This window comes from Osmia bicornis, chromosome 5, assembly GCF_907164935.1.
Source record: "Osmia bicornis bicornis chromosome 5, iOsmBic2.1, whole genome shotgun sequence".
In the NCBI taxonomy this organism is placed as follows: domain Eukaryota; kingdom Metazoa; phylum Arthropoda; class Insecta; order Hymenoptera; family Megachilidae; genus Osmia; species Osmia bicornis.
This window is the reverse complement of record NC_060220.1, coordinates 11,430,097-11,456,212: the sequence shown is the minus strand read 5'-3', so window position 1 is coordinate 11,456,212 and position 26,116 is coordinate 11,430,097. Positions and strand designations below refer to the sequence as shown.

Below are 26,116 nucleotides of genomic sequence, written 5' to 3'. Positions count from 1 at the left end.
ACTTTTAAGTTCAAAATAAATGAATAACTTAATAATAAAGTAAAAACTTTAATGTATACAGATCTTTTATTTATACATTTATTTTTCAAATACTTATTGATACTACACAAAGTAACTAATTATTTATAATTTACAAATAAAATTTATATTAATAATATTAAAAATATTTTTGCATATGTTATTAAATATTCAGTTTTTGAGAAGTCTCTCCACTTGATGTCCTTGAGTATGTACCAAAATGATTTAGTTGACGCCAATGCACATCTTCAGATTCTGGTGTTGGCGGAGCAGTAGCACATTCTAAACTTAATTGAAGAGCTCTTCTCAAATCATCATCTTCCTCTGTATCATCGTTTGCACACGCTTTTTTATTATAATCATGAAAATCCAAACTCAGTTTCAGGTACTTATCAATATCATTCTTTTTATTTTCTTCAAAACTTAATTGAAGCGCTCTTTGCAGTTCTGCATTTTCATCGTCTTCTTCTTCTTCGCCTTTTTCAACTTTTATAGAAATTATCTTTTCTTGCGACTTACTTGTCGTTGTTTTCTCCTTACTTGACAATCTTCTGGCAAATGTATTTGACATTGTGTAATTAGCTAAACCTGTAAAAACAGAGATCCTAAGTGTATTGGATGTAAATATACTACAGTAAGTATATGAAGTACTGCAACTTCTCCTATAATGAGGATAGCATTTAGGAGGTCATCTTCTTGTTTAGCACTCAGACAATAACCTTTTACTTCTGGTTTTAACGATGATTGTCCTTTTGATACAGGTTCTATTGGATTTCTCATAAGAATGTCATCTGCAGGACATTGAGGAAGCGTTCCAATAACAATAAAAATAGAATAACCTATAAAGAAATATACAATTTTGTACTTATAGCTTTCCTTTGAACGGATTTCACTAAAATGTTTACCTTCTTGTAATAATTGGGCTAAATACATTGAAAGGTAAGTATCTGATATAAGTTCTGGCCCGCTTAATACTGAATTTAAATTAAACCACTGCTTTCCAATTTTCCTTATAGTAAACCAATGACCTTTATAATTACAAATATATGCTTTCATCTGTCTGAAAATGATATATCTCTTTTAAAATTATACATACTATAATACATAGTAAATGTTTATTATCTCAATAATGATTGTGAATATAATTTGCAACATTTATTTAAATAATTTAATTTTTTTTTTGCTTATACATAGTATATTAGGAAGAATTTAAAGAAGAATAAACATACATAGGATCATTTTGTGCCATTATAGCTGCTGGTTCTGTACTATTATATGGAATTAGTTCTAATCCCCAAACTTTTAATGCACTGCTAATAACTTGAACAGAGAAGTATCCACTGTCGTCCATGTTTCCTGATGGTTGCTAAGCAAAATAATTAATGCCCTTTATCACATATAATATTATTAGTTAATATTAGTATTCCAGAGAAATTTTTTAGGTATACATTATACATATATATATATATAGAAAACAAAGCTTTCAAAGTTTATAACTTATCCTGATACAAATGCATCATTATGCTTATACAGAAAAAGCTACAACGCAATGATTCACCTCTAAAAAAAGTTTGTAATCTTCACTGTCAACTCCAGACTCTGCCATTCTTATCCTTTCCTCCTCATCCATTTGGTGGCCAAAATTGGCAAGGTCTACTGCATTGAAATACGGTCCTTGTAAAAGAGCATTTAAACAATGTTGTGCGCACAAAAAGCCTTCTTGCTGCAATAATTTACTCCGTTAATAATTTGCGCGCAAAAAAAACATTAGAAACTTCGTATGTATTATTAGTTACCTTTTCGTGAAATATGGTATCCATTTTCGTAGTACTATTTTAAGGTAATGCGGAAAGCACATAAATATTAAGTAACAACCAAATCATATGTCGAATAATCTTAAAAAGATTCTATAATCAAACGTCACCCACAAAAATATTTTTTGGTTATAACTAGAAATATGTCACATCCAGTTGGCGGTACTTTTGGATTTTATAACTCATGCGCGTAGTATTGCCATCTCGTAACAAATTTTGTAATTGTTATATATCCATGTTGACGAAGTATTTTTAGTTCAAAATATATTAATAGTGCTCAATAATTAGTATTTTCGTGAGAACTATGTAATATTAAATTCGTGTTTATAACGTTTTTTGAAAATATTAATATGTAGTAGAATGAAATAGAAAATCCCCAGTTTTGTCATAAATATATCCAAAAACATGATACAAGGATACTAATGTAAAACAAATGATTAAATTAATTGTGTAATAGATAATATATGTGAAAAATTATTGTGCTTCCTTTACACATTTAATTATATGGATCTAACACTGATTGGTTGAAATGAAATTAGTAGATATCAAGTTAGTTATCAAGATATTTTAAGTTCTATCGAAGCAAACCTTAAGCCACATACAAAATATTCTCCAAATTCCATCGAAGAACTATATCTGGACTTGAAGTTACAAGAAGTATCGAAAACTATAAAATTATTATTTAAAGGTTTTAACCGAATTTGAGCCTCGTCTGCTACCACGGCATAGAAAAGGACATCAAACTATTGAGTATCAAGTACCAACGGAGGTAGAAGAAGGAAATCGTGAGTGTACCGGAAAGGAAGGACTTTTGTATTGGCAAGTGCACTGTTGACGTAAATACGTAACTTAAGCAAAAGGTTGAAGTGTACGAGGAAACACGACGGCGTCGACGACCTGTAGCAAAACACCTGCTTTACTTAAAACGAGAGACGGGGACACGGTGACGGCGGGGGCGGCCATACTCAAACAACCGCCGAGCGAAGTGCGCGGCACAGCGCAGAAATGAGACGATAATAAATCGTATTATATTGTTCATAAACCTGGGGAAGAGGTAACGGGTGTAAGTATCACCATTGATACGTTGGATAAAGAATTACGAGTAAAAGTGAAAACAGAAGTGTGGAAAGTATAGAAGAAAGAGAGGAAAGCGGCCCGTCGAATCGAGGCGCAGGGGACGGTATGAGTACAAAGACGGACGTGAACAGGCGGGTCCTAGCGATTCAAGCTAAAAAAAAGAGGCACAAGCCAAGCAAGCGAAAAGGGAAGGGAAATTCTCAGGGCGAATCAGATACATCAGGTGCTCAGTGCTCAAAAGCACCGGCTGCTCGACAAGGACAAGGATCGGGTTTCTATCAGGATGCTTCGGCACAGAGACCATATTCCAGCGATAATGGAAACAGGTATCTGGCTATCTGTAACATGTGATTCTATTCCCTTACGTCGACGTTTTATTTGCTAACAATTTCCAGTTTAAACAGATCCCTTTTATGCGATACGCTTCGATATCGGACTTTCTATCAAGCTCCATTTATATGTGTTGCCGTATAGTTTAGCGAACATTAAGAAATATTTGATAAATATGTATTCCCAATTAATGTTATTTTTTGCGAAAATTTAAAAACTAGCGTACTGTTTTCTATTTCTTAATTCGCGTTTTCCCCCTTTCCCCTACTTTTCGTTTTTGAAACTGTAACTTATTGACTGAAACTGTGTCATAGCTCAAGTAATGAAACAATAGAGGACGATGATGAAGTATATAGTAGCGAAGACGAGGAGCAGGAAGATAGCAGCGATTATTGTAAAGGAGGATACCATCCTGTCAAAATAGGAGATTTATTCTTAAATCGTTACCATGTAACTCGTAAACTTGGTTGGGGTCACTTTTCAACAGTATGGCTCTGCTGGGACTTACAGGTATGTATTCGACTGAAGGCGATAGTTATTTTTCTGCTTATTAAGTTTAGAAACGGGAATGTTTTGAAATATTTTGTACAGGATAAACGATTTGTGGCACTTAAAGTGGTCAAATCTGCATCTCATTTTACTGAAACTGCATTGGATGAAATTAAATTATTAAAAGATGTGCGCGATACAGATCCTAGCGATCCTAAGCGCAATAAAACCGTCCAGTTGCTCAATGACTTCAAGATCAGCGGTATTAATGGTCTGCATGTTTGCATGGTATTTGAAGTGCTTGGACATAATCTTCTTAAATTGATCATCAAATCCAACTATAGAGGAATTCCAAGAAACAATGTTAAACGTATCATCAGACAAGTTCTTGAAGGTCTTGATTATCTTCATAATAAATGTAAGATATCAATAAACTTATTCAGTATTGAATGTTGCTTTAATTGCACACGATTCACATGAATAAATTAAAAGTACTGAAATTAACTTTTAGAAATTATAAGTTACAATGTTGAAAATATATTAAAATTAGTTTTCGCTACATAATAACTTATTTTCAGGTAAAATTATTCATACAGATATTAAACCCGAAAATGTTCTTATTTGTGTCGATGAAGCTTATATAAGAAAGTTGGCTTGCGAAGCTACCGAATTGCATTCTCTTGGAATGAAATTACCGGTATCTTTAATTTCGACTGCACCAAAGGAATTTCAAGAGCCCACTCCAAATTCTAAGATGTCAAAGAATAAGAAGAAGAAGCTCAAAAAGAAAGCTAAACGACAAAACGAATTGTTGAAAAAACAAATGGAACAAATTGAAGAACTTGAGGAGCAAAATAAACTAGCGAATAGCACAAGAGAAAACGGTGAATTAGAAACAAATAGTCCGGATCAAGATATAAATACAGAAAGTATAGAAGATAATACTGAAAGCAAAGGTTCACCGGATATTTCAGAACCGTCTGCACCTTCATTGCATATAAATGGTGTAGATAGTTTAGCAGGTGGAGAGAAAGTAGAAAATCAATTACCTCAACAATCTGAAAAGATGGATAATGCAAACTTATGTGATGTAGAAAAGAGTTGTGGAGAAGGAGCATTATCACCCGATCATGAAGATGCAGACGAATGTAGTGAGGGTAAAATTAATAGAAAATAGTTGATTATGCGTTCAAATTAATTTGTCTTTATTTCATATTCATTATTTACAGGTCGTAATTTACATCCACCTGAAAGTAAACAATTAAAACGAGCATCCGTAGCTCCTTTAGATCCTGCCTTAGTGGAATGTGATGTCGAAGTAAAAATAGCAGACCTTGGTAACGCGTGTTGGGTGAACAAAAAATTTACAGACGATATTCAGACACGTCAATACAGATCGTTAGAAGTGTTACTAGGATCTGGATACGATACATCTGCGGATATATGGTCCACTGCCTGTATGGCATTCGAATTAGCAACTGGTGATTATCTCTTTGAACCACATAGTGGCAATTATTATTGCAGGTAAGATTACCAATTTAGTCTATCATCTTTTTTGTAAACTATCTTCTTTATGATAAATAATATAACATATGCCTTATTATTGCAGAGACGAAGATCACTTAGCTCATATTATAGAATTACTTGGAGAAATACCTAGGCACATTGCTCTTTCTGGTAAAAACTCGAAAGCGTATTTCAATAAGAAAGGAGAATTGAAACGTATTACTGGATTGAAACCTTGGGGACTGTACGATGTGCTTACGGAAAAATATGATTGGTCACCAAGAGAAGCACGTGAGTTTGAAGAGTTCCTAACTCCGATGCTCGAGTTTGACCCGAGTATGCGAGCTACAGCAGCAGAGTGCCTGAAGCATCCGTGGCTGCAAATCAAAAAGTGATCGTATTTTTTATCATTTTATCTTTAAATTTTTCAACTCCAAACTCTACCATCTTGATGTAATCATAAGTCGAGAGTGTAACAAAAAGCAACGACCGATAATAGTCGGATTCATTCAAACTCTATATACGATATTTTATTTTCGCGTAACAAGTGTATTATTATTCAAAAACGCACACTATAAGGTTATTTAATATTTAATATATTATATATATACATGCATATATATATATATATATTGTTATACAATACAAAATTATTATGAATACATCTTGTAAATTATAATTTAGAAAGGTTTTACAATTTTTAACTATTAATAATTTTACAGTCATTGACATCCACTCACTTCTGAGTAGTTTCAAATAACAAAGGAAACGATTAAAATATTCGAACAATTGGGAAAGAAAACTTGCAACATTCCACCAAATTCCAATATCTGTAACAGTTGGGTGTGCTTTTTCATTGTAACACTCTCGACAGTGGCTGCCTACTTGTGTATTTATAAATTTGTTAAATCATGTTTTTCATTTAGTAATGATATCTTAAATTAAAATTTCGTAGTACTTTATTACTTTACACGGTTATCGTTATACTATCCTTTATACTTGTCACTTAATTTATCAAATATCCCAAGAGTCATGGGACCTACTCATAATGTATTTTAGTAAAGGGCAGGCCCATTGTTGTGCTATAATGAATATTAAAATCTTCATTATCATATTTTTCTTTTTTTTTTTGCATTACATTTATTATTCGAAATTTTTCGATAGTAGATTTTTTTTACTGTGATCTCTCCTTGTGCTTAATTAATATTCTGAAAGATATAATAATCATTATTGTAGTTTCGATACTGCTTTAGAAATGAAAAATACTCATTACACATACGCCGGAACGTGTGTTTAAGGAACTGAACCTTTGTACAAATTCAATGAATGCAGAAATACGTGTATCATTAATATAATTAAGAGTTGGTCGCCAGATTCTTGGTACGGTGGTCGAAATAGGACAGTGAATACTTTATTAAATTGTAGAAAAGTAAATCTAAAGGGAATATAATCTTGTTGGAATTGTGTAAATTGTAACCACATTACAGGATATGTTTGTGATTCTAAAAGAGAACAAGAGATTTGTAATAAACTTGTAGTGACATATACACTGTCGGATTTCGAACAATTACGGAATAGATTCAATAGTTGTGGCACATATTTTTGTTCGATTCATTATAAATTTCTTTAATGTAGGGTGAGTCAGTCGACTTGATCATTTTAAATTACTTGTAAACTGTTTATTGATTGAAGAATATGTTTCAGACAAATATCGTATGGCAGTAAAGAAGAATGTACAGTTCAATAATTAATTTTTATTAATTAACATCCAACATCCTACTGTGAAATATTTTTTCATGCAACAAATAATTTATGAATAATTTAAAGCAGTTAAATTAGCTGACTTACTCTACGTACTGTTAAGATGTATATCATATATATGTATATATATATATGTGTATGTATATATATATATATATATATAATGTACAATACTGAAGAAAGAAGACGAGTTTCTGCATCATGACTGACATTTTGGTGAAATAATTGTGGCAATGGATATACAATGTTAAGTTCTGTGCGACCTTCTTTACTTTGAGCTATTGACTGATTATTAAGCTCTCTGCCCATAAGTTGTCTTCTATTTTATAACAAAGAAAGCGAAACAGTACAACTCAACTGGATATTCAACATCATCACGAACGTATTTTGTATCGTTGAATTCTGTTTATGCTTCCAAACGAATGTTCTGTTTCGCTTAATCTGCCAATATTAAGATCATTCGATTAACAGAAGAAAGCAAAGAGAACAAGTGTGATTAATTAAAAGCATTTTGTACAACACAGGTGGAGACGCATACGAAAAGGATATTTACGAATTAAGTTATATATATTAAATGGGAACTGCATACGTTTCTTCTTGATGAAGGAGAGGCAATGATGATTTGAAAATCGTTTTACAATTTTTAATTAAATTATATTGATTGTCGTTGAACGAATTTCGTAAGTAAATATGATTTTGATACAATTTAGTGGTCCATCGCATCATTTGATAGAAATTCATTTTAAATGTTTAAAAGAAAGTGTATCGAAGGGGGAAACGTTAGCTTTCACGATGTGTAGAGAACACACAACGACCAAAATCATAAAGAGACGTTTGATCTTATTTCATCTATATCTGTATCCTTAACTAGAGAAACCTCTCTTCTACCCTTGCTGTGATTCATGAGAATCTTCAAGTATGTGACACTATGTCGTCTTATGAATTTAAAACAAATTCTCTTCGTTTCGAAGTAATACTCGTCTTAACGTGTGTGTTTCTTTTTTTTTTCCTTACAAATCATGCGATCCCACTATAGTTACAACCTTGGGACTGATATGATAGCAATCCTGTTGAATTTGTACAGTATAACAACTGAAGTTAATTAATAGATATGTATGTATATTATGTATAACCGGTATTATCCAGTGAAATGCGGCCAATGAAATGCGAATGATACGAGTGCATCAATTAAGGCATAAAAGGGAATGTATTCTTCAAGTTAAACACATCTCTAGTTTCTACCGTCCTTAACGCTGATTGATCACCGATCGCCATGCGATTGTACGTTAACAATAAAAATCAATGTTTTAACGAGAGAGTGTATAATAAGATGTTGACATTGCTGGACGAAGAGCATCACTGTGTAAAACTTTTAACGGTACAAGTATTCTCTTCTATAACAAAATGGATGGATCGGTTTCTTTAACAGCGGTTTAACGAATTCAAAGGACGTGTGATTTTTCATCGTGTAGCCGCACATGTATAAATATACCGAAAAACACACAAACATATACATATTATACATAGAAATAAATTGAATGACAGTTTACGTAGGTGTGATTCGCTGCTTGGCGCTAGGATAGTTAGGATGAAATTAACAAACATTAATAGTAAAAAACAACAAATGTGTATAGCTTGATGTACGAGAATCTCCCATTTCCCTCTGAAGTTCGAGCAAGTCATTGTATTCATATTAAAAACGTTTTAAGGCTCGACGCGTATTGTTTCTCTCTGAATAATAAGAGGGTGATATCTATGCGTATAGAATTTAAAAACCAGTGGAGAGTTGAGCGAAGTCGAGAATACTGTATCGACAGGGACCCAAATTTGAAACTTCTTCAGAGATCTATATTCCAATTGATAGGTCTGAACAATGAACGGTGTAATTGGGATCATCAACAATGGAGGAGGTTCATTTTAATTTCTCCAATAGAATTGGGTCTTTGAGAAAGCTTCGTTGCCGTTTCTTCTCTGTCAGTCTACTCTCGTTCAAGCGAAACATTGAAAGATAGCGTGCTACAAATTTAATGAGAGAAATTGTTAACGCACCGAGGAAGAACAAGTGATAATCAGTACCAAGGAAGCGCGCGTAGAGATACTGGAATCACTAGAAAATACAATGTGTGTGATTTTTGTAATATTACAACGTTAAAAAAAAAAATAAACGAGGGTTTTGTCGAACGGATGAAACGAAGAAGATAAAAATCAGACGTTTCATAAGAGGAAAAATAATAATAATAATAAAAAAGAAGAGAACAAATGGTTTCAAGTGAACCCCAAATTGTATTATGTAAATTGTGACGTGTATGACACGCATCTATGCGATATAATGTAAATATTGAAATGTAATTGGGGGTTTTACACATTTTTAGACCGAACGCGTCTGCATTATAAACCGATAACGTTAGGAAGTGCTGAGAAAACCCAGTCCCAATGGATTATATTGTGACCTGTAAACGACTACTTTAACCGAATTATAATCCCTTGGAACTTTTTCTGTAATAAATGGGTGAAAAATCGAGGTACGACGTATTGTAATCTTACGGATCGGTATGTATAGTCATACTGGTCATAGCGTTTGTAGAATCATTTAACTCTGCATGCTTAGCCGATTGCTCGATGTTGTACATACACACGTGTACCGTACTGAGCAACATTAATAAGAATATAAACTGTATCGATAAAAATTGCATATAGAGATGCTCGTGATATACGATCATTTTTAGAAATTTATTGGATGATCATCCAGTGCGTGAATAATATTTGAGCAGATAATACGTATAATTTACATTGACTGGAGCATCGACATAAAAAAACAAACAAACAAACGGGAGGCAAGTGTGGATTTCCATGCTATTAGACAATACTTTAATGTTATAGCGAGGATAATATCCTTTATTAAAGTTGACTTCAAATAAAATGTGCCCCATGTATAAGGAAATAATCTTGCGCGTTTATTAGATTTCAATCGCACCGAAGAAAAAAAAAAAAAAAGAAAGAAACATTTCACATTTGGTTCAAACTTAACGTGAAATTCATTACGGTGTTTCCTGTATTTAATATATTTTTGCATCGAACAAGAAACAACTTATCATAGAATCAAAACGCGTACGTTTTTTCTATGTACGTCCATGTCGTACCATTGCACTTGGCGATTGGAAAGGAAATACCGTAAAAGAAGGATCAACCGTAGCAAGTGCATTTAAAAGGAAATTTACATAATCTTTCAGAAACATGCCTCATGCTCCAGTCACTCGATGTACGACCAGATGAGGCATAAAAAAATCGTAGAACATAATAAAGTAGCGATAACGAATCGAATAAATAAACGGATTTGATGTTTAGACGCTGCCTCCGTTATGTGCCCTGCCTCAAAAGAATAAGATAATGTACCCACCTCCCGAGATCGGTATATGATATTAAAAATAAATTCACATTAAAATAATATTTTCTGTACATGTTGTTATGCCCCCCTGCATGATACTTAAACCTAATAAACAAACCATTTGTTTTTCGATAACAGTGATTTATTGTACAGTACCGAGCACGGTAGGCTTCGTTTCAAATAAACTATCATTTAAAAAATAAACTAAGTGATAGAACATTGTTTTAGTAACAATGATATATATTTAAATGAAAATACATCTGCTGTATTGCAGAAAACAAAGTATCACCCAATGAACATATAATACACACAATATATGACAATTTTATATAACAATAATTTAATAATGCAATACAATATTCATAAATATAGCCAATACTAAAAAACAAATAACAAGAATAACAACAAAGATTTGTATGTTTAGATTTATCAAAAAACATCAATCTCGTCAAATTACTATTTTTGAATACTGAAATTAAATTCTGTGCAACGTGTTCTTCCTTCAATAAAATTTATATAATTAATTATTTGGAAAAATATTATTAGACGTATTCTGATATATAATTATTTGAGTGTAGATATCCACGAATATATAGTACAATAAGTACATCTTTAGTGCCATATGAAATTTATGGTATCGTATAAATACTTAACGCAACATTACTATTTTGTGACTTTTTTTGTGCAGAAACTAAATGTTTTTCAAAGTATCACATGCCCCTTCGCTTCATTATATCACTATGTCTTGTTAAATACTATAACGTTTTATGGTCAATTACGTATTAACTTATTATTTGTAAACAAGTCCGATATTAAGAATATTATGCCAATTTCTGTAATACAATATTCGTATATAATACATATGTTTTAACTGATGAAATAATCCATAATTATAGCTATATAAACCGATCATTAATCAGACCAATCCTCGCTGATTCTGTAAATTAATTTCAAATGTATTAATACTTTAAAATTTTAATGAACATCAAGTATAACCCTTCACCACCGACAAGCTTTGAGAGCAAAGCAAATGTTTGGACATCATCTTCGTAAAAACATTTTCATAGCTAAATCACAATTATAAGCTATTTGCTGAAGCTAACAAATAATTATTTTGTATTAATATTTCAATTTCTTTAATAATACCTTATTGTCATATGAAATATTATTTCATTTTAGTACAAATTAATATAATTTTGAACATTAAAACTATATATTGTATACATTGCACAATGAAAATTAAAACTATATTTCATATAGCAATCACAGAAAATATTTTTTTTTTTTTTTAATTCTCATTCACGTATTTACAAAAGTTTGTATACATTCACTGATAAGCATAGCATTAACAGCAAATTTAGCACAGCACACAAAAATACGTTATATACTTAATATAGACCCGTGACTTGGACGTCCTTTGCTTTGCTTTCCATTTACTTGACTCTGGTTTTCTGCTGATAAATTTATAGTTAATTGTGCCGTTGACGCCGTAGTAACTTCATCGTCTGATTCCATAGGGCTAATTCGAATAGCTTGATACCATTGATTTGTTAAATCTGTCATTTGAGATTTACAATCTTTTAATTCTTGTTGAGTAAATCTTCTTGTAAAGAAAGGAATAAAGAATTTTAGATCCCATCTTGCAAAACCACGAATTCGAGACTGAAGAAAAGATACTTCAATTTCTTCTTCCGTAAGTTCTGACAGGTGTTCTGAATCTATTGTTTGTCCCTAAAATAAAAATACAATATACAAGATACATGTACTATTTTTATATACATGCATGTGTGCGTATAAACATACCCATTCTCTAGTTTTACTTAATGAAATTTCTTTATCTTTCCTTTTTCTTCTACTATTACTTTTCTGTTTCTTTTCTGCTCTTAAGAATTTTAATAATGGCATTGTGGAGCCACCAAATATTAATGTTGTAAATAATACAATAATTAATGTGGTGGTAATAATCACATGCCGTGTTTCATCACTGAAATCCAAATGCAGTGACAAAGCATAAGAAATGGCACCTCTTAGGCCACTAAACCACATTATAAACATCATTTTTCGAGTAATTTGATGTTCTCGAAAACGATTAACAAGGAAAGCTAAAGGAAAGATGTTTGCAGCTCTACCAATTAGACACAGAATTATAGACCATATAATGAGTGCTGGTTCCACCTGTGATTGAAATAAATAATATTATTTATAAATGTAAAATATCATTGCAGCAAATAATTTTTAGTATTTTACCCGATGCCTAAAGCTGAACAAAGCTAATCCTAAGTATGCGAATACACAAGTTTCAGCAATAAATGCTAAAGTCCTCATTGTTTGTTGCATTGTAATTTGAGTTACAGTTGATAAGTTAAAATGTGTGTAATGCGACATTACAATTCCATTAAACAATATTGCCATAATACCTGGAATAATATATTTAAATGTTAAGTAATTTTATTATGATACTAAAATACTACTAAATGTGAACATTGGTATTCATACCAGATAGCTGTATGCCTTCTGCCAAAACGTATGGTGCATACGTAAATACCAACATAAGTCCAAATTCAAGAGAAGGATTTTTTCTGAGATCTACATGTTTCAGTAATAATGCACTTATAAGGGCAAAAACAACTCCAATGCCAGCAGAAGCAAAGAACATAAGACAAAATCTGTTTAAGCCAAGAATAATGGCTTCGCTAGTAGTTGTTGCATTATTGGACTCTAATACTGACGTAGTTAGTACAATAGAAATAGCATCGTTTAAAATAGATTCCCCAAAAACTAACATATTCAATACTGGATCTACATCTAAGGCATGAAATATAGCTACCGTAGCAACAGGATCTACTGCAGATATTAACGACCCAAACGCAAAACTTTCAACAAAACTAAGTTTATATGCTACCTGAGCCAATCCCAATAAATAAATACCAGCTCCTATAACAAATGCCGATATCGCTGTACCAAATATGGCAAAAACTAAAATACTACCAATGTTTTGAAAGAAATTTCCTTTATGTAAATTATAGCCAGATTCAAATATAATAGGTGGGAGGAGCACAAGAAAAAAGGCTGTCGGAGAGAAGGCTTCTTCTTTCCTCCAATTAGCTATATTTTGATTTGACATTAAATTTATGATCATGCCAATAGCTCCTCCCAAAAATACAATGACTACAGATTCTGGTAAGTATTGAAAATTTGTTTCTAACATAAGATGTATAAGTAAGATGCCTAAAGCTAGAACGCAAAGAACAAAAAATATAGACATAGAACTATTATGTTCTTCTTCTGCAGATCCTTTGTCAGGTAATACTGGTTCTGCTGGCATAATTGTTGTTGTACTTGCATTTGTTGAATTACTGATATCTGAGCTCTGAGATGGAATCGTGAAATCCGACATATTACTTCCATTTTTATCGTTGACAGTATTTGTGGATATTGTTGTAATTTTCTCAGTAGTTTGATTATAACTGTCATGTTCAGGTCGAACTGTAGTTATGGTTACATTGTGAGGTATTATATTAGCTACGCTTGAAGTACTGACATTTAATTTCAAGTTACTGGTGTTGTAACTATTTGATGCGTATGACTCTGTTGAAGCATCGGTACTTGAATTTGTTTGCGTGAGAATTTGTAACGTGATATTCTTATTGCCCACCGTGACAGTTTCATTTTTGAGGTTAGAAATTTTTTGTGCATATGAAGTTGTCGTCAATAAACCAAGAGTAAAGAATATTACACTGATAACAATATTTCTGTGTAAAAGTTTATTACTACCTGAATACAAATTCATTTTTAAATTATTTTCACATTATCACGTAACAATTAAATATACGTTCCTTCAATTATCAAAAAACAGTATGGTAAAATAGACACAGCTGATCGTTCGTAATATTTCGATATGTCATGTCACTGTATGTTTACGTCAGCAACAGTGCACGTGCTCTAACCAAAAAGAAATAACTTAAATCCTGCAATGATAAACAAATTAGAATTTTTATCTTTAAAACCTAAAATAAAGAAACAAATGAAATTGTTGCATCAACATATTTATGAAAATATTTTAATTAAATTTTATATGAAAAACTAAATACCACACAATAGAAATTTTTATATTTATTTTTTATTTTTTTTCTACAGAGATAGGTTCATTTTCATAACTACTTGGTAAACCACAACGACCGACTTCTGCTGAATGCACTGCATCTTTTCCCAATCTCTGTTCAACACCTTTCCAAGATCTATTATACAAATATTCTGCTCCTGCTTTACCAATTGCAACAATACCTAATTCAATTAAGATAATAAGATTAGATGAAGTGTAATTCAATATTATTTCATAATTCATGTTGTAACACATGCATACCTGTCGAGTTATTAATTGCTAAAGCGCTCATTTTATCTGTACACGGTACACTTCCATCACAATTTCTAAGCTCACCAGTTATTAAAGAAATATCTGAATTTGTTGATGGTTTAAAATCAACATAATTCAATCCACTAGGAAGTATTTGTCTAAAATCCATACAATATTGTGCGTAACATTCCCTTGAACTATTAAATGCCAATTCTACTTCATAAGGCATAAGTATTGGTTTTAAAAATTCTCTAGAATCAAAAACTTCATTTTCAGGACATGTTATAGCAACAAAAGCATCAATCTGTAAACATACACGTTACAGTTATTAGCATTTGCAATTAATTTTAAGTAAAAATTTTAGTAATACCATTTTAAACATACTTCTGGAAAATTAGCAAGTTTTACTGGATTAATTTTACCAACACTTAAGATGTAAGACTTTTTATTTTTCTGTTTTAAGATATCTTTCATCATTGTTATTATTTTAAGATAATCTTTAATACCAAGCGTTGCTACAACTATGCCAACAACTTTAGCATCTTTTAATTTTTCAATTAAGAACCTTCTTCTTTTTAACCATGGTGTATTCAAAGCTTCATATTCAATAATATTACTGTCTTCAAAATAATACCACTTTTTTGCAGGAATTGTCACTGCTAATGCGGTAAATGTTTTTCCATCATTTCCCAAGAAAAATGCTATATAATCTTGTATTTTATAATTTTCTTCTAATTTAAAAGATCTGCCCAAGATACTTATAGCTGAACTATCTTTTGTTTGTGTAAATTCCACATTAGAGGTGCAATTTAAAGAAGTGAAAATTAAGTTTTTGTAAATAGGGCTTAAAATTTTATATATATCTTCTATAATTAAAACGTTTGTAAATTAAATGAATAAATTAAACTTCATCGTATCATGATTGAAAAAAACTTACCCATTTTATGCGCATAAACAACATCATAGAAAAACAAAATTCTTTCAGATTTATTTTCAAAATTGGATTTAAATCTGTTAATTAATTCTTCTATATCAATCTCTTTCTTAGGTAAAACATGAAACACGGGTAAACGAATGCTAGGACTTAAACAACTATGACCAAAATGTATTATGCTATCAGCATGAATATGTTCAGCTGTAATTTCATCAACACAGCAGCTGCCACAAGTAGTATCTCCCAAAATATATACTTTCTTATTGATATGATTTTCTAAATGTAATGCAATTTCTACTGAATCTGGCAAAAGGTTATCAGGAAATTGCAGACATACCTAAAAATATTGAATACTTATAAACTTTATCCTTCTTTACATGTCATATATAACTCTTAAGGATTGTTTATGAAATTGTAATGAATGAAAGTAGATTTATGAATTATACATTTAATCTCTATAATACATCCAAATAAAATAATAGAAGAATAGGTATAAAGATTAAATTTTTGATAAAAAATTTCATTATATTCATTGAATTATAATTCATAAAATACCTATCACATAAATAAAGTATTCAAACCTTATTTAAATTACACTCGTTGATCCATTTACTACATTTGTTTAGTTCGTAAAGGTTATCTACAGAATCATTCATTTTATAATTTATAATTGCTTCAGAGAAGACACTTTTGAAATCATACGCGTTGAAAACTAAAGCCAGGTGGCTACAAATCCAACAAGACTAGACATGCCATTCTTTCGACGTGAACATTTTAGTTAAAATTTTTGCCGCGAGGGGGGCCGGTGATTTTGTACAAATTTAGTTCCTTTTTTACCGCAAGAGGGCGCTGTTTCGACGTTTGAAATTTAGTTGAAATTTTGCTGCTAAACGGCCAGCGAAATATATTTTTTTTTTTAACGTGGGGAAATCTTGCATAAGACCCCCTACTGACCCCTGGGGGAGGGCGGTGGGGGAGTGTCAGATTCCTACTGACTAAAACCCCACGGCGACCGATATATGTATCGCGGAGCCCTCCACGCCAAGCACACTGGTGCCCATCTCGGGTGCTTAGCATGTAGCCGACGGGATCCGGAAAATTCATCACCCGCAATTCACCGCCGCGTCAATTCATCGCCAGCAATTCACCACCGCGTCAATTCATCGCATCCGGAGTTCACTGCCGAGATGTGTTTGGTCAAATCATAAAAAGTTATTTTTTATTTAAGCATATTTTTGGAGTTCTATGAATGGCTATAGTTCCGAATGTCCCTGATCACTGATCTACATGAAATTTAGAAATCGGGTTTCCGTATGTATAGGGTGTCCCTTATAAAATTCATTTTCAAGAAATTTTGTTTAACTTCTTTAATTAAACAAATTTGATTTATATTTAAGATTTCTAGTTAGGTTAGGTTAGGTAATCTACCTATTAAATTACATATTTCCATACATGTATTTTTTCATTTCCATACTATGTATTTTTTCATAGTTCATAGAATTTCAAGAAAATGGTAATCATAATTTAAGGCAAAAACTTAAGTAAAAAATGACTTTTTATGATTTGAACAAACACATCTCATTGCTTATAGACGGTAAGATATGCTAGCGATCATTTTTAGGCTATAAATTGCTTATACAATAAAATAACGCGGCGGTGAATTGCGGACGCGATGAATTGAGGTGGCGGTGAATTGCTGACGTTGAATTGCTGACGGTGAATTGCGGGCGGTGAATTGCGGGCGGTGAATTTTCCTAGAGTCGTAACCAACACCGGGGGTCGCATCCGGTGCCGGCTTTTATTTGAGCCATGTGCAAAAGCATCTGGGAGCCCCCACTCCTGACGCCATTGGCAAATTAATATTTCGCGCCAACTTTTCTTGGATGTAGTTAGTGACTTTAGAATAGTCGATAACACAGAAAATGTAGAAAGAAACCCTGAAGAAATCTGTATTATTCGATGTCGGTTAGGAAGCAACCTTACAAATCTACAGCGAATGTTATAGTTATTAACCTTCTTAAGGTAATACATTTTTTTTATTTTTATTGCTACCACTAGGAGCGTTGTGATAGAATAGCAATAGTGGAAGCAGAAATCTCTATTACATCATAAGTCTATATTATATTTCACCTATGTCTCAGATCATGTAACATGAACTCATGAAGTGGTCATTGAATGAAGCCGGTAGTGTAGTTCAACATTGGAACACATTGGAATACTACCCTTATATTGCCTGATATTGCCTTATACTTTGTCCATGGTGTCACACATGTGTTAAAGATATCTCTTATTATTTTTGTGTATTTAATTGTATCGCGTTAACTAAAAAGAGTAACCATGGCGGAATTTGTGGAGAAACGATGCGAGGATATGATTCCTGAATTAGAACAAATGGAAAGAATCAAACTTTTTGATAGAAACGAAATTCGGTAGGTTAAACACATTATGTTTTGTAGCTGCATTGTTCAACTTTGTTGTTTACGCTCTTATAATTTATACAGAGGTATCGCAAAAAAGCTGAAAGAATATGAATATAAAATTCAACGGAAATCAAAAACTAAAGAAGATTATTTGCGATATATTCAATATGAAATGGATCTTCTTAAATTGATTAAGCAACGCAGGGATGTATGTTATTACATATTAATAAATTTTTGTCTAATTATAACTGTGAACACATTAATGCATAAATGCGTTTTTCTTTAATTCAACAGAAATTTGGTATTAATCAGAAAAAGTCAGATATTGATCATACTATCACAAACAAAATGAATCGCTTATACACAGATGCAATATATAAATTTCAAGATGATATTCGTTTTTGGATTGCTTATATAAAATTTTGTAAGCATGTTGTAAGTATTTAAATCACACATATTGATTAAAATTGTTAATTCATTAAGTTACGAGTATCAATGTAAAATTTTATAGCATTTTCACAACAATGTTAGTCACATATTAGGCAGAATGTTACAAGTACATCAGGACAAACCTAAATGTTGGCACATCGCTGCACGTTGGGAACTGGAAGAAAATAAAAATAAACACACTGCACGTCAGTTCTTTCTTAGAGGTTTACATATACATCCAACTTCTCAGTTATTATTTACCGATGCTTTCAAGTAAACCCAAAAACATACATTTTCTAATTTCTTAACATTTCCAATTATGTTGTTAATAATTCATTTTACAATTCAGATTAGAATTAGATGATGCATCAGGTAACGATCAGAAGAACGAAAATAACAGTGACAGTACATCAGTGAATACCGATGATGATATGTCTATTGGACTAAAGAGAGCTTATATCATATATCAACAAGCATCAAAGCGTATTAAAGATGTGAAGTTTATAATAGAACTATTGAACATTACAAAGGAACATAGTAATACAGAAAAGTTACAAAATAAAATTGTTAGGTAAAAGCAATAAACATGCTAGTTGTTTTAGCTCTTAGTTACTTTTCTGAACTAATTTTGCTTTTAGCGACATGATACAAGAATATCCCCATGAACCTTTAATGTGGGATACGATGGCGCGAAGAGAATTGGAAGGACTTATTCAACCTTCCCTTAGCGATACAGCAATTAAAACTGACAATTCAGAACAGACCTCGTTAAGAGATCGTATAACATCTTGTAATAAGGTGTACCAAACAGCAGTTAAGAAGATAAAAACAGAAGAAATGTGGTCCTTATATATAGAATGCTTAATAGAACTAAATCAGAAAACTGGAACTTTGCCAAATTTTAAAAGAAAATTATTAAAAACTGCTTTAATGCAGGCTCATCAAGCTAAAAAATTAAAGGAAAAATATTATTTGTATTGGGTAAGTTATATATTTATTATGCGGTATTGCAAAACGAAAAATAAACAATGTTAATATTTAATGATACTGTCATAGATTAATATGTTTGATATTGATAAAAAAGATGAAGCAGCTGACAAAAAGTTGAAAGAAATCCTTTGCGTGGCAACTGAAACTATACCCAGTAGTGTGAGTCTTTGGCACGCGAGATTAAGGTATTTATTGGTTTCTGAAGAAGAAGAAGCTGAAAGGGTCTTTCCAAATGTAAGTCGAACTTGGTCGAAGTCACATTTACTATGCGGCCATTTGTTCCACGGCTAAATCCGCGCGCTATGGGTGCTCTGATTAGTCGGTGTTTTTCATTAATAATTCAAAAATTGAGCCTTAATGAGCATTTTGGTAAAAGAAAAAGTTGTTCAAAATCACCCCAGCTATCACTCCCTTAAAGAATGCTCAGCCATAACCAACCACCCTGTTTGTAAAATAAAAAACATGTTTCAGGCGATACAAGCCCTCGGAGAAAAATCATTACCATTGTGGAAGATGAGAATATTACACGTGCAAGCAAAATGTCCCGAAAGAACTGACGAAATCTTCCAAGCAGCACTGCAAGGACATTCAAACGTTGCTCAAGAATTAAAACCTGTTTACTTGGAATGGCTCGTTCTGAGCAAAAGTATGTAATCGCGAATTATAAAACTACAGTTAATGTTATTTTCATTACAAAATCTGTTTCAGGTATACAATCAACACGGAAAGTATACGATAGTTTATGTCTGCAACCTCCTTTCTGTCTTGAACTGCACAAGAAGATGATTGAATTAGAACTTATGCAACCGAATATATTGTTAAAAAATATAAGAAAATGCCATGAAATGTCAACGTTACAATTTGGCAAAAATGACACTAGCGTTTGGATAAATTATATAACATTCGAAATGAAGCACGGTGACCCGAAGAAAGTTGGAGAAATTCATGTTAGAGCAGTAAAAAGTTTAGAAGCAAGTTTAACAGATTCCTTCATTGCAGAATACAGTTTAATTAAAGCTAATCCAGATTCGTTGCGAACAAATACGTAAGCAATGGATTTAAATACTATAATACGTGTACAATGAAAACATTGCTAATATAAGTGGACTTTTTATATACTTAAATGGCGTTTTCCCCAACAGAATTACATATAGCCATTGCAATTATTTACGATTCCAGTGGTATTTCTTTTTCCATACGTGTAAGAACAATATTACGATCTGTTTCATTAGGTAATCTTGTTCTGTCTCCCGTTTTCAATGTTGCTCTCATGTCTAAGCACATCACATCTGTCGCTAAGGAATGTTGCTTGTCATCTAAATTCCTATCGATCAACGTAAGTAGACTTTCCAAATTATTATACGCCGCTCTGCAAAACAACAACATAAAATAACAAATTCTAATTTCTATTGCAATAGGAATAGTAAGGAAACTTCCATTATTACTTAGAATTTTCTAAAGTTTTCTTTAGAGTTTGCTCAGTTTCTCGTAAATGTAAAGCTTCGTTTCGCAAACCATGATCAGCCTCATCGCGACAGAGTTCGAAACCAGGACGATAAGTACGATTTTCTAATCTTGTCTGTGCGCATTTTATAGAATCAATCTTATGCAACAGTGCATCTTCTAGACGTACTATCTCTTTTTGTAAAATCTCCATTTCTTTTTGTATCTGAAAATTATGATTAAATTATTGTTCAATTCATGTTTCATTTCAAGTAACGATCACCTTAAGCTTCTGCCATTCTAACTCGTTACGAGCTTTCTGCGTCTGATAAATTCTTTTGCGCAAACTGAAATCTGTCACATCCTGTTGTGCCTTGATATCGTTTCTAGCGCGTTCCCTCATTACGTTCATAGATTCACGAAAATCGTACACATCGCTCAATTCGTTATCAGCTAAAGTTTTAGTAGATTGGCAGTGTTCCAACCAAGCGTCGTAAGTTATAGAGCTATAACAGCGAACCATGTAAATTATGCTTATTTTCCGGATGCTGTACCCAAATATCTTACTCTTTTGGAATTTTCAATGCATTCGGTTTGTAACTGATATTCGCACACGTGCGATCCAAGCCAAGATTTTCTTTATCAATCTTAATGGTGTCATCTTTATCTTCAACCTCTAATTGTATTTGAAATCTAACTTCTTCCAAACGGTTTAACTTTTCCCATGCAGCTTGTACTCTGTGTATAAGATGTAAGAACTTTTAGATATCTGTTCAAATTTATCACATTAAAATTGTACCTGTCGGTCAGCAATTTCTTCACATTTTCAATGACACAAAGTTCCTTCTTTAATTCTGTGTCAGCTTCGTCGTAAGTAAGTTCTGTTCCTCGACGACAATCTCTCATTGAAATACATTCTGCGGTCACGTGTAGTGGATCATTTAGAATTTCTAATTCTTTTTCTGCATCAGATTTTTCATCTTTTAAAGAATGTATTTCGGAGACTAATTGATGTAATAAAAGGCCAAATACTTCTCCCCATCGTGATAATTCCGTTACTCTATGATAATTGTGTTATTTAATTGATTTTATTGTAAGTTAAAAGTCGATTTTTTTAGCAGGCTTTAAGTCCTCGTTACCTGTCGGCGAGACGAACATTATTCATGTACGTGTCCCATATTGTTTTTACCATTGTTTCCGCACGAACAATTTGCCCTGCATTTCTTAATTCAAACGCCTCTGTACTCCTAGCAGCTGCATTTTGTTGAAGTTCCCATTGCTTAGCATACCAGTCTGCTAATCCTACAATATAAAATTTGATCGTTCATATGTAAGCTAAATCTGACAAAATTACGAATTTCGCTTACCTATGTGCGGTAAAGGTTTTTCATATATACTTGCTGACTTGGCCATAATTTGATAAAATTTATTAATAAAAAAGGTCAATAATGGTAAAAAGAGTGAATAAAAAATGTTGCCTTGACAAGAGCAGTGATGAGAATGTTAGTACTAGTTACCAAAGCAACGAAACGTCAAACATAAAGTTAAATATTGATTTATGTAATTATTTGCTTTATTTAGCGATACTGTGACAATGATGGAACTTAAAAATTACGCATAATGTTTGAATATGTTTAAACATTTATTAAAGACGGAGAGACATCGATCTTTCAGCAGTTTTTTGAAATACCTTTATCTCGAGAAATAAGAATCTAGCTAGCGTGAATTCGAGTAATATTTTTTTTTTTTGAAACGCTCAATAGGAGTTGTAACACGTATTTTTTCAAAGCAGGACGTAAAATAGCATTGCTTGCGATGAAATGCCAACAATGGAACTTCATAGCATCGTGGTTGGTCATTGTTTCGTTTAACACGATGCAGGCGCTTTATGGCGTTAAGTACCACTCTTGGCACGTTACCACGCGTGAAGCTATTTTGCTTTCTGATTGGGAAAAAAGAACATGTACCGGAATCTTTCTCGAGCATTTCCTTAAGTCTGCTCTATCGTTCAGTAAGATTCCATTGTTAACTGAACCCTTACGTTTTGAGGTAAATTAAAAAATATGCCAAAAAATCAATATAAAATCGGAGTCCTATATTAAAAATTATCTATGATAGATTCAGGAAAGCATACAAAATCTTTTTATCCAAATAAACATGGAATAGGCGCATAATTACGTACCCCCTATATGTATATGAATATTCGGAAGTGAATGTTACGCCATATGTTGAATTCCTGCAACAATCACGTAAACAGCATTAAATATAAAACCGTTTCTTAAATATATAAAAAAATAAAAATATAAATCGGCAATATTTAAATAATTTACATTATTTTATATTTCATATGTATATATATATATATATATATATATACATATAAAATAATACTTTCGTATCAAACTAAGCGCCGCGTTAACTTACGAATGGTCCAATTGGTACGAACGAGGGTTTAATGCGCACACTCGTACAGCTTACTATGCATCGCGCCAAGTTGATGCCATATTGTTTACGGGACGCGGGCTAGAATCTGTGAAACAAGTCTAGAGGGATAAACGTAAGTACTTACACAAGAGAGAACAATATAACGTGTCATTTTCACCGGCTTATTTACAAGGTATAATTCATAAAATTATTTAAAAAATATACAATTTCTGTAATTTTCTACTGTATGTGAGATTAGTATGCGAAGATTGAGTAGCAAAAACAAGCATAAGAAATCGGAAATGTGGAGTGAGAGTAGTTCGGATGAAAATGGCGTCGCGCGTACAAATATAACCGATAGCGACGATAAAATGAAGGCTGGAAAGGATAACGAAAACGCGGAAATGCCAAAAAGAGGTGCTGCGAAGAAGCGTGCATCTCGTAGTCGTCATAGTCAGAAGGAAGCACTCGAAAATGTTGACGTAGAAGCGGAAGAAGAAGATACTCAATCCGCGGACGCCGAAGAAGAGAAGAATGTGGAAAAGGGTGGAGCGAGTAAAAAACTTAAGAAAGAAGATCAAAAGAGTAATCCTATAAAAGACGGAAATAATAAAAATGAATATGAGGTATAATATAACATATATGCATATATATATATATATATATCGTGCTTGTTGTGTTCGTTCTACAGTGGTAGTCATTTACATGACGCTAAGTAGCCGCGTTTAGGGACGCATTTGGGACTGGTGTCATATCATTGAAAAATGCGGGAACTGTTTTTGATACATAGTTATATAAATATTAAACTTGTTCTTTCTTCTGCAAGAAAGTTTTTGTAATATAGATTCAATTGATTAATGGTGCGTAATATATTGTTCGTAAATTCTATACGACGCGCTTCGCTGGGGAGGGGGGACGGAGGGAGTCGTTGGGTACGTATGCATATGTATGCATGCGCGCGTACTTATGTATGATGTGTATTTACATACAGGCATTTATATATATATAAATGCATTTGATGACCATGTAAGACGACATAAGTAAACAATTTAAAACAATAATTAGAAATGAGTATTCGTTTATAGTTTATAATATGTATTAAATATATATTGTTCAATATTAAATCGCCCCCTTCCCCTTTTCTTAAATATCGCAATGTGCGCTAAACATAAATGTTTCTTTAATATTAACAACAATTGTACTAACCAGGTGGAGAAAATTGTAGGTCAACGTACTATTAAGGGTCGACGCCAATTTTTGATTAGATGGAAAGGATATGGAGAGGATTCTGATACTTGGGAACAAGAAGAAGATCTTAATTGTTCACAATTGATTGAGGAATTTCTAGCTGAAGATGAAGAAAATCAAGAAGAGATTAAGCCTAAAAAGTCTGAAAATTCTGCAAAATCACCAAAGAAAGTTGCAGAAGTGGACAGAAAATCCAAAAAACTTAAAAATAATACAAAAAGAAAAACAGAGAATGGTAGAAAATTTTTTAGATTGATGATAAAGCTGTTACTTGTTTGTATAAAATTGCACTGTAACTGTTTTTTACTTTAAGATAAACAGATAACTGCAGATGATGGAAAAAATGATAAAGACGATCAAAAGGAATTTGAAGTAGAGAAGATCATAGAAGTACAGTACAAGAAAAATAAAACCAGGGAATTTTTAATTCGTTGGAAAGGTTTTACATCAGCAGATGATACATGGGAACCGGAAGAAAATTTAAATTGTCCTGAACTGATCGCAAAATTCATGCAAAAAGTAGAAAAAGCCAGAACCATGGAAGCACGCGAACTTAGAGCAAATCGTCCCCATACAAAACGATACACACTGACAACACATGAACATGGAAGAAGATTGTCGCGAAGAAATATGGATAAACAAAGGTAACTTTCAAAATAATTGGAATTTCTCTTCGTGTTAGTACTAATTTATATATCTTTTTGCAGAGCTACGTATCATGAATGTGATGAATAAATGAACATAAAGTAATAAGGTCACTTAAAAGTTTATATACATATGTGTGTATACATGTATGTATATACTTAAAATACATACGTGTTTTGTAGTGTTACAGAAAAAAAATGACACATGATTAAAAATGGAACTACGAATCAGTTATTTTGAACATAAATTTTGCATATATATATATAGTGGTTGAGCATTAACTTTGTGATTATTGAATAATTGAATCATTTTCTCATTTTATCATATCTTATAATATTGAATGATCTTATATTATACATCATTAAAATTGTGTAACCAGACTTTATTACATTAAAACAAGCCTGTTCACAAGATGTCCGGAATGTCACCATCTGCTTTAAACATGACTCTCTGGGCAAGAATGACAGAAGTGGTAGCATTAGTAGAGGGAGCCATTTTCGCCTGCCTCCATTTCTTGATCTCTCTTTTACATTCTCTGTTAAATGATTTGGTTTTGTTTTTGTACGATATTCTTCTCAGCGATGTTAACAGTTTTCGGAGGAAAATTTTTGGACAGATTTACATTTAAGACAAAAACATATAGCATCCCATTTAAAAAAAATATAATCATTTTACATAGGCAAAGTTAATGTGTCATCCTCTGTATATATGTTGTATATGTGTTTAATTTTACAATGGACAAAATAAGAAATTCAATTATGTAGTAATTTTTAAGTTCATTAATAAACATAATTCGACTTAAATAATCCGTAATCTGTAATATTTTTATACTTCTTTTCATGCATTTAA

At 32.2% G+C, this 26,116-nt stretch overlaps 7 protein-coding genes across 12 annotated transcripts; 3 read left to right on the top strand and 4 right to left on the bottom strand.

The window, feature by feature from the left end:
- Nucleotides 1-32: 32 nt before the first annotated feature.
- LOC114880830 (ataxin-3-like) lies at nt 33-1,996 on the bottom strand. Its single transcript, XM_029197267.2, has 6 exons — nt 1,815-1,996; nt 1,577-1,741; nt 1,248-1,384; nt 924-1,078; nt 738-857; nt 33-606 (listed from the first exon to the last, which is right to left on the bottom strand). The coding sequence occupies exons 1-6, from the start codon at nt 1,836-1,838 to the stop codon at nt 182-184; spliced, it is 1,026 nt and encodes a 341-aa protein (XP_029053100.2). The 5' UTR covers nt 1,839-1,996; the 3' UTR covers nt 33-181.
- Nucleotides 1,997-2,446: 450 nt separating this feature from the next.
- Nucleotides 2,447-10,442, top strand: LOC114880827 (SRSF protein kinase 3). Of its 4 annotated transcripts, none has more exons than XR_003790172.2 (8): nt 2,451-3,235; nt 3,554-3,749; nt 3,831-4,146; nt 4,307-4,885; nt 4,958-5,252; nt 5,338-5,625; nt 7,520-7,675; nt 7,753-10,442. XR_003790172.2 is itself a non-coding variant. In XM_029197262.2 (8 exons), exons 2-8 carry the CDS (start codon nt 3,015-3,017, stop codon nt 7,611-7,613), a joined length of 1,989 nt encoding a protein of 662 aa, XP_029053095.1. In that variant the 5' UTR covers nt 2,451-2,895; nt 2,968-3,014; the 3' UTR covers nt 7,614-10,442. The 4 variants fall into 4 exon arrangements, 3 of the variants coding, with proteins under 3 accessions (XP_029053096.1, XP_029053095.1, XP_029053097.1); XM_029197262.2 differs by having other exon boundaries at nt 2,451-2,895; nt 2,968-3,235; nt 7,520-10,442; XM_029197263.2 differs by having other exon boundaries at nt 2,447-3,235; nt 4,307-4,879; nt 7,520-10,442.
- A 255-nt stretch (nt 10,443-10,697) lies between these two features.
- Nucleotides 10,698-14,170, bottom strand: LOC114880826 (sodium/hydrogen exchanger 8). The gene is made up of 5 exons (XM_029197260.2): nt 12,877-14,170; nt 12,628-12,797; nt 12,184-12,555; nt 11,780-12,111; nt 10,698-11,317 (listed from the first exon to the last, which is right to left on the bottom strand). Exons 1-5 carry the CDS (start codon nt 14,168-14,170, stop codon nt 11,293-11,295), a joined length of 2,193 nt encoding a protein of 730 aa, XP_029053093.1. The 3' UTR covers nt 10,698-11,292.
- An 86-nt stretch (nt 14,171-14,256) lies between these two features.
- Nucleotides 14,257-16,425, bottom strand: LOC114880829 (2-(3-amino-3-carboxypropyl)histidine synthase subunit 2). The gene is made up of 6 exons (XM_029197265.2): nt 16,250-16,425; nt 15,672-16,005; nt 15,119-15,600; nt 14,744-15,038; nt 14,472-14,664; nt 14,257-14,348 (listed from the first exon to the last, which is right to left on the bottom strand). Exons 1-5 carry the CDS (start codon nt 16,322-16,324, stop codon nt 14,501-14,503), a joined length of 1,350 nt encoding a protein of 449 aa, XP_029053098.2. The 5' UTR covers nt 16,325-16,425; the 3' UTR covers nt 14,257-14,348; nt 14,472-14,500.
- A 958-nt stretch (nt 16,426-17,383) lies between these two features.
- LOC114880833 (U3 small nucleolar RNA-associated protein 6 homolog) lies at nt 17,384-20,631 on the top strand. Its single transcript, XM_029197271.2, has 10 exons — nt 17,384-17,690; nt 17,810-18,097; nt 18,170-18,296; nt 18,383-18,523; nt 18,600-18,790; nt 18,867-19,088; nt 19,156-19,498; nt 19,574-19,741; nt 19,979-20,153; nt 20,216-20,631. The coding sequence occupies exons 2-10, from the start codon at nt 18,006-18,008 to the stop codon at nt 20,554-20,556; spliced, it is 1,800 nt and encodes a 599-aa protein (XP_029053104.2). The 5' UTR covers nt 17,384-17,690; nt 17,810-18,005; the 3' UTR covers nt 20,557-20,631.
- On the bottom strand, nt 20,480-23,467 carry LOC114880835 (tektin-2). 2 transcript variants are annotated; one of them, XM_029197274.2, is made up of 8 exons: nt 23,375-23,467; nt 23,133-23,186; nt 22,090-22,252; nt 21,750-22,010; nt 21,518-21,688; nt 21,234-21,456; nt 20,953-21,176; nt 20,480-20,876 (listed from the first exon to the last, which is right to left on the bottom strand). In XM_029197274.2, exons 3-8 carry the CDS (start codon nt 22,140-22,142, stop codon nt 20,675-20,677), a joined length of 1,134 nt encoding a protein of 377 aa, XP_029053107.1. In that variant the 5' UTR covers nt 22,143-22,252; nt 23,133-23,186; nt 23,375-23,467; the 3' UTR covers nt 20,480-20,674. The 2 variants fall into 2 exon arrangements, with proteins under 2 accessions (XP_029053107.1, XP_029053106.1); XM_029197273.2 differs by lacking the exons at nt 23,133-23,186; nt 23,375-23,467 and adding an exon at nt 22,318-23,126.
- Nucleotides 23,422-26,073, top strand: LOC114880837 (chromobox protein homolog 5-like). 2 transcript variants are annotated; one of them, XM_029197275.2, is made up of 5 exons: nt 23,422-23,507; nt 23,634-24,000; nt 24,584-24,857; nt 24,936-25,266; nt 25,330-26,073. In XM_029197275.2, the coding sequence occupies exons 2-5, from the start codon at nt 23,635-23,637 to the stop codon at nt 25,355-25,357; spliced, it is 999 nt and encodes a 332-aa protein (XP_029053108.1). In that variant the 5' UTR covers nt 23,422-23,507; nt 23,634; the 3' UTR covers nt 25,358-26,073. The 2 variants fall into 2 exon arrangements, with proteins under 2 accessions (XP_029053108.1, XP_029053109.1); XM_029197276.2 differs by having other exon boundaries at nt 23,475-23,567.
- Nucleotides 26,074-26,116: the final 43 nt, after the last annotated feature.

What these genes read in the sequence shown, in the direction of transcription:
- LOC114880830 (XM_029197267.2), bottom strand. Translation starts at nt 1,838, where the DNA reads ATGGATACCATATTTCACGAAAAG. An exon ending in ATTACAAACTTTTTTTAGAG is followed by an intron (nt 1,385 to 1,576) that starts GTGAATCATTGC and finishes TATTTTGCTTAG; the next exon opens with CAACCATCAGGAAACATGGA. An exon ending in GTTAAAACCAGAAGTAAAAG is followed by an intron (nt 607 to 737) that starts GTTATTGTCTGA and finishes CTGTTTTTACAG; the next exon opens with GTTTAGCTAATTACACAATG.
- LOC114880827 (XM_029197262.2), top strand. Translation starts at nt 3,015, where the DNA reads ATGAGTACAAAGACGGACGTGAACAGGCGGGTCCTAGCGATTCAAGCT. An exon ending in GGCTCTGCTGGGACTTACAG is followed by an intron (nt 3,750 to 3,830) that starts GTATGTATTCGA and finishes TATTTTGTACAG; the next exon opens with GATAAACGATTTGTGGCACT. An exon ending in TGATTATCTTCATAATAAAT is followed by an intron (nt 4,147 to 4,306) that starts GTAAGATATCAA and finishes ACTTATTTTCAG; the next exon opens with GTAAAATTATTCATACAGAT.
- LOC114880826 (XM_029197260.2), bottom strand. Translation starts at nt 14,170, where the DNA reads ATGAATTTGTATTCAGGTAGTAATAAACTTTTACACAGAAATATTGTT. An exon ending in AGAAGGCATACAGCTATCTG is followed by an intron (nt 12,798 to 12,876) that starts GTATGAATACCA and finishes ATATTATTCCAG; the next exon opens with GTATTATGGCAATATTGTTT. An exon ending in TGTTCAGCTTTAGGCATCGG is followed by an intron (nt 12,556 to 12,627) that starts GTAAAATACTAA and finishes TTTCAATCACAG; the next exon opens with GTGGAACCAGCACTCATTAT.
- LOC114880829 (XM_029197265.2), bottom strand. Translation starts at nt 16,324, where the DNA reads ATGAATGATTCTGTAGATAACCTTTACGAACTAAACAAATGTAGTAAA. An exon ending in ACGAGTGTAATTTAAATAAG is followed by an intron (nt 16,006 to 16,249) that starts GTTTGAATACTT and finishes CAATATTTTTAG; the next exon opens with GTATGTCTGCAATTTCCTGA. An exon ending in AACTTGCTAATTTTCCAGAA is followed by an intron (nt 15,039 to 15,118) that starts GTATGTTTAAAA and finishes GTATGTTTACAG; the next exon opens with ATTGATGCTTTTGTTGCTAT.
- LOC114880833 (XM_029197271.2), top strand. Translation starts at nt 18,006, where the DNA reads ATGGCGGAATTTGTGGAGAAACGATGCGAGGATATGATTCCTGAATTA. An exon ending in TTTGATAGAAACGAAATTCG is followed by an intron (nt 18,098 to 18,169) that starts GTAGGTTAAACA and finishes TAATTTATACAG; the next exon opens with AGGTATCGCAAAAAAGCTGA. An exon ending in TTACAAAATAAAATTGTTAG is followed by an intron (nt 19,089 to 19,155) that starts GTAAAAGCAATA and finishes TTTTGCTTTTAG; the next exon opens with CGACATGATACAAGAATATC.
- LOC114880835 (XM_029197273.2), bottom strand. Translation starts at nt 22,363, where the DNA reads ATGGCCAAGTCAGCAAGTATATATGAAAAACCTTTACCGCACATAG. An exon ending in AATGTTCGTCTCGCCGACAG is followed by an intron (nt 22,011 to 22,089) that starts GTAACGAGGACT and finishes CAATTATCATAG; the next exon opens with AGTAACGGAATTATCACGAT. An exon ending in GCATTGAAAATTCCAAAAGA is followed by an intron (nt 21,457 to 21,517) that starts GTAAGATATTTG and finishes TCGCTGTTATAG; the next exon opens with CTCTATAACTTACGACGCTT.
- LOC114880837 (XM_029197275.2), top strand. Translation starts at nt 23,635, where the DNA reads ATGCGAAGATTGAGTAGCAAAAACAAGCATAAGAAATCGGAAATGTGG. An exon ending in ATAATAAAAATGAATATGAG is followed by an intron (nt 24,001 to 24,583) that starts GTATAATATAAC and finishes TGTACTAACCAG; the next exon opens with GTGGAGAAAATTGTAGGTCA. An exon ending in AAAAAGAAAAACAGAGAATG is followed by an intron (nt 24,858 to 24,935) that starts GTAGAAAATTTT and finishes TTTTACTTTAAG; the next exon opens with ATAAACAGATAACTGCAGAT.